This window comes from Bison bison, unplaced genomic scaffold (genome assembly GCF_000754665.1).
Source record: "Bison bison bison isolate TAMUID 2011002044 unplaced genomic scaffold, Bison_UMD1.0 scf7180017864280, whole genome shotgun sequence".
In the NCBI taxonomy this organism is placed as follows: Eukaryota; Metazoa; Chordata; class Mammalia; order Artiodactyla; family Bovidae; genus Bison; species Bison bison.
The window spans coordinates 1607876-1613875 of record NW_011494852.1 but is presented as its reverse complement, the minus strand read 5'-3'; the positions used below and the strand labels follow the sequence as shown (position 1 = coordinate 1613875).

Below are 6000 nucleotides of genomic sequence, written 5' to 3'. Positions count from 1 at the left end.
AGAGTGGAAGAGTTGGCTTCCCGAGAGCATTATCTGAGTGTCTGGATCCAGCTACTCCTGAGGTAGATCAGCTCTTGGACTCGCTCATTACAGAACTTAATAGATTTACTTTGTTGCCTTGGCTACATCAAGCTGAGTGTCTGTCACTTGCAAACGTGTGCATCTCTCTCTTGACTCTTGAGGAAAATAAATCCACCTTCGCTGTGGGCATCATTGGAAAGCCTTTCTTTCTAAGGAGGGTCCATGTGAATGGAACATGAGGAGCTTGGCCCCAGCAGCCCCACGGTGTGGAATCCTTTGATGTGTTAATTACTCACTGTCTCTGGCAAAGTGGCAGGAGCTCACGCAACCTTCATGGCCCTGCATCAGAGTCACACAGGCGCCACGGTTTCGAAACTCCCCAGTATGGACATTCCATATTTTCAAGGTTTTATCCCAGGAGCTTGTACACAGGAAATGGCCACTGAAGGTGAAACAACAGTTTGAGATGGCATTGTTATGTGCCCTGCAACACATGTGAGAGGGTGCACACATTAGCATGTCACTCCTGGAGAATCTGGAGACATATTTAAAGCAGAGGTGAGTGGAGTGGGCATTGGAGCTGATGCCTTGTGACTTAACGGTTATCACTTTTTTGATCACTGCCTACTATGATCCAAATATTAATTAATCTAACTATGTTACACTATTCCAGGAGGTCCCAATAATGGCAATATTGACCTTTTTGGCTGGATAATTTTTTGTGGTAGGGGGATGTCCTATGCATCGTAGGATGTTTAGTAACATCCCTGGGCACTCCTTAGCACATGCTGGTAGCCTCCATACCCAATTATGACAACCAGAAGAATGTCCCCCAGACACTGCCAAATGTCCACGAGGGGACAAAATTGACCCTGGCTGAGAACCACCCTATTCAGAGCTACTTGAGGCTTCAGAAAAAAGAGCAGGTGGAAACATTGTGATAGTTAATGGACTAATAGCCTTTCAGGTTTAAGGTGGGTCTCCTCTGCTTCCCCCTTCCCCTCCTTTCTCTCACAGACAGGGGGGCATGGCTCCTTTCCCCCATCTTCACCACCCTCTCTCACTCACTCCCCTTACTTCTCCTCACACCAAATGCTCTCTTTTTCCCTCTCCCTCTCTCCTTATCTGTCTTCAGTGCCACTAAAGCATATTTTAATGTTGGGCATTTAATTAATAAAGTTTTGGGCTACTTATTCTCAATTGTTTAATGTCTTTTTAAATTTTGTTTATTTTCGGCTGTGTTGGGTCTTTGTTGCTTCGTGGGCTTTCTCTAGTTGTGGCGAGTGGGGGCTACTCTTTAGTTGTGGTGTGAGGACTTCTCATTGCCGTGGCTTCCCCTGTTGCAGAGAATAGGCTCTAGGTGAGTGGGTTTCAGAGGTTGTGGTATGTAGGCTCAACAGTTGCGGCTTCTGGGCTCTGGAGTACAAGCTCAAATAGCTGTAGCACACAGGCTTCATTGCTCCACAGCATGTGGAATCTTCTGAGATCAGAGACCTAATCCATGGCTCCTGCATTGGCAGGCAGATTCTTTACCACTGAGCCACCAGGGAAGCCCAAACTATCTTATTTTTTAGGGAAAAAAAATTGTCAGAATTCTGCTTTTTGTTTTGTTTCATGACCCTCAAAGTGTTTTCCCTATGATTCTCATCTCCTGTAACAAATAGGGTTTTCAGTCTAAACTATAAACATAATTGAGCATCTCTGAGTAGCCTGGATTATAATATCAATTCATCTAACTGAAGAAAAGGTTGAATAAATTGTTTTCTAGCACCCAAGTCAGAGTTTTAGACTCTGTGTTGGTTCTTTGACATATACAAACTGAGTAGGATCAAAGGAGAAGAAATGTCAGCTTCTCAGGGGTGTCCAGGCTTAAAATGTCCAAGTCCCAGTGCCTGGTGGGGTAAGAACCATCCCAGCATTTACTGGAGGTAAATAGCAAGCCCTCCTCTGATTCCAGAAATTGTCACTGAGGTTTCAACCAAGGGTATCTGCTCCAGGATGGGACTCTCATTTCAGATCAGTTTCATGTATCATAAAAGACCATTTTACTTAGTACAAAAGTTTGAGGGAAATGTTTGTGTTGCACTTGCAGTTCTGGACAAGATGGAGTCAATGTACTGCTCCCCACTCCTCCTGTTAAGCACAGCTAACAACCCTGGGCATTTATAGAGCAAATAGAAAACTGTGAACAGTGGATAAGAAAAGGCAGACTAGCTAAGGATCTTGGGACCCAAGGATGGCATGCTGTTGAGTACCTACAATTTTCTTTTTGCTTCTTATATCCTGAACTGAGGACTGGGGAAGCTGCAACCCCCAAAACAATACATGAATACATGAAGAATACGTGAAGTCACTCAGTCGTGTCTGACTCTTTGCGACCCCATGGACTGTAGCCTACCAGGCTCCTCTGTCCATGGGACTTTCCAGGCAAGAGTACTGGAGTGGATTGCCATTTCCTTCTCCAAAGGATCTTCCCAACCCAGGGATCGAACCTGGGTCTCCTGCATCGTAGACAGATGCTTTACCGTCTGAGCCACCAACAATGAGGACTGGATAAAAGGCTCCCAAGAAAAGCCTGTTCTCTCTAGCCAAAGAGATAGCCTAGAAAAAGAACAGAAAACCTTTAGACAATACCTGCCTTACTCCAACCAAAAATCTTAGGGAAAACTGCAATCCCATCCCCAGCACTGTCAGCAAAGGCTGAGGGGGAGTCTAGACTGCCACTCTTGCCAGGTTCTAATGAGGCAGCCTGCTAAAACAGAAGATTTAAATAACATTAAGAGTCTCATAATACTCAAAATGTCCAAGATGAAACTGAAATTCACTCATCATACTAAGTAAGAGCCAGGAAAATCTCAACATGAATGAGAGAGAGAGAGTCAACAGATGCCAATACCTAGATAATACAGATGTTAGAATTATCTGACAAGGATTTTTAAGCAGCCATCATAAAAATGCTCTAGGGCTTTCCCAGGGGCTCAGGGGTAAAGAATCTGCCTGCAGTACAGGAAGCACAAGAGACACAGGTTCAATCCCTGGGTCAGGAAGATGCCCTGGAGAAGGAAATGGCAACCCACCCCAGTAATCTTGCCTGGAGAATCCCCATGGACAGAGGAGCCTGCACAGGGTCACAAAGAGTCGGACACAACTGAAGTGACCTAGCACGCGTACATAAAAATGCTCTAATGGACAATTATAATTCTGTTTAAAATGACCAAAAAGATTGAAAGCTTTGCAAATAGAAGATATAAAGAATGACCAAATGGAAATTTTAGAACTTAAAAATACAATAACAACCAAAAAATAAAACTCAATAGAGATGATATAGGAAATAATCAATAAATATGAAGACAGACACTATAAATTAACCAATCCAAAAAACAGACTGAAAAAAAAAAAAAAAGAGAGAGAGCCTTAGGAACCTACGAGAATATAATGAAATATCTAACATTTGGGGCATCTCAGAAGAAAGGAGAAATAAGATAGAGCTGAAAAAATAATCAAGGAAATTATGTCTGGAATTTTACCAAATCTGGCAAAGAACAGATTCAAAAAGCTGAGTGAATCCCAAGTGGGATAAACTCAAATAAATCTATATTCAGACACAGTATAATTCTACTTTTGAAAAGTAGGGACAGAAAAAAATCTTGAAAATAGCAAAAGAGAAATGACCCCTTACTTATAGGGGAAGAACAATTTGAATGACAGTGGATTCCTCATCAGAAACCGTGGACGCCAGGAAAAAAGTGACATGATAGCCTTCAGATGAGGAGAGAAAACAACTGTGAATCCAGATTTCTATATCTATCAAAAATATCCTGCAGGAATGATGGGAGGATCAAGATGTTTTCAGATGAAGGAAAACTTAAGAGAATTTTTTTTCCCTCAGAACTACCTATAGGAATGGCTAAAGGGAATTTTTCTAAACAGAAAATGGTGAAAGAGGAAAACTTGAAACATCAGAAGACAGAACATGGTCAGCAAAAACATGGGTAAGTACAATAGATCTTCCTTCTCCTCTTGAATTTTCTAAACTACGTTTGACAACATTAAAAAATTATAACAAAGTACTTATGCTCCTTGCAAGCTTCAGAATCAATTAAGTATGGATTTTCAAAATTATCTAGCAAGAACGGCTATATGATTTTGCAAGGCCCACTGCAAAATTAAAATGCAAGTTCCAAGTTTCTCAAAAACTATACACAGTATTCATGACATGATCCAGAAATTCGTCTCCTAGGTATACAGCCAAAAGAATTAAAAGCAGGGACTTGAACAGATATGTGTACACCAGTGTTGACTGCAGCATTATTTTCAATAGCTAAAAGACAGAAGCAACTCAAGGATTCTCCAACAGATAAACAAAATGCAGTATATACATGCAATGGAATATTGTTCAGTCATTAAAAGGAATGAAACTCTAATACATGCTGTAACATATATTAGATGAACCTTAAAAACATTATGCTAAATGAAACAGCCAGACACAAAAGGAAAAATAATGTATGATTCTATTCATATGAAATATCTAGAATAAGCAAATTCATAGAGGCAGAAAATAGAGGTTACTTTGTTGTTGTTGTTCAGTCACTAAATTATGTTTAGTTCTTTTTGACCCTAGGAACTGCAGCATGCCAGGCTCCTCTGTCCTCCACTATCCCCTGGAGTTTTCTCAAACTCATGTCCAGTGAGCCAGTGATGTTATCTAACCATCTCATCCTCTGTTGCCACCTTCTCCTGCCCTCAATCTTTCCCAGCATCAGGGTCTTTTCCAATGAGTCAGCTCTTCACATCAGGTGGCCAGAGTATTGGAGCTTCAGCTTCCACACCAGCCCTTCCAAGGAATATTCAGGGCTGATTTTCTTTAGGATTGACTGATTTGATCTCCTTGTAGTCTTGGGGACTCTCAAGAGTCTCCTCCAACATCACAGTTCTTCAGCACTCAGCCTTCTTTATGGTTCAACTCTCACACACGTACATGACTACTGGAAAAACCATAGCATTGACTATATGGACCTTCGTCAACAAAGTGATATCTCTACTTTTTAATATGCTGTCTAGGTTACTAGGGACTAGGATTGAGGGGAGTGGGGAATTATTGTTCAATGGGTACTGAGTTTCTGTTTGGGTAATAAAAGAGTTTTGGAAATAGTGGTGATGGGTGTATAATATTATAAATGTAATTAATGCCAATACTATAACATTAAAAATTTTGTACATATAATGAGATAATTAAAAATAATGATAATATCCCCCAAACCACTGAATTATGTACATGAAGTGGTGAACTGTAGGATGCATGTGAATTATATCTCAGTAAAACTGTTAGGAGAGAAAGGCAGCCAGAGGGCAGGAAGGAAGGAGGAAAAGTGATGGCTTCTCAGGAAACAGCGGTTATGAGACAGCTAAGAGAATTTTTCACTCTGTATTCTTTTGTACCTTCAAAATGTTGTACTGGCTGCATGTTTAACATTTTCAAAAAGTAAATTACATATTTTTGAAATAAAAGCATTTGAGGTCCCTTGTTCAAGAATGAAGAATTTTGGGACTTCCCTGATGGTCCAGTGGCTAAGACTCCAAGTTTTCAATGCAGGGGGTCTGGATTCCATCCCTGGTCAGGGACCTGGATCCCATCTGCTGCAAATAAGAGTCCCCATGCCACAACTAAAGACCCCTCATGCCACAACTAAGACCTGGTGCAGTCAAATGAATAAAAATATTTTTTTAAAGTGAAGAACTTCAAGATGTTGACGGCAGAGCAGTAAACCAAGTATGAGCCCTCCTGTGTGCGGGACCCTGTGTAACTTCAGAATTTCATGCCACGAAGCCTGCCCTGTCCTGCAGCACTGAGAATCCTTGTCTCTATATTTTCTTGCTAAAAAAATACATTTCCAGAAAATTTATAAATGTGGTTCAATCGAATACACCAGTAGACAGTTTCCTTATTTCCCTTTCCACCATCCTTGGGGAACAAAGCAG

At 41.0% G+C, this 6000-nt stretch overlaps 1 protein-coding gene across 1 annotated transcript in view; it reads right to left on the bottom strand.

The window, feature by feature from the left end:
* Positions 1 to 6000, bottom strand: part of WDR88 (WD repeat domain 88) — a 47885-nt gene that overhangs the window by 15852 nt on the left and 26033 nt on the right. Inside the window, exon 7 of the mRNA XM_010849279.1 lies at positions 318 to 505. Within this exon, the coding sequence (XP_010847581.1) occupies positions 318 to 505 (188 nt within the window). The remainder of the gene's footprint in view (positions 1 to 317; positions 506 to 6000) is intronic.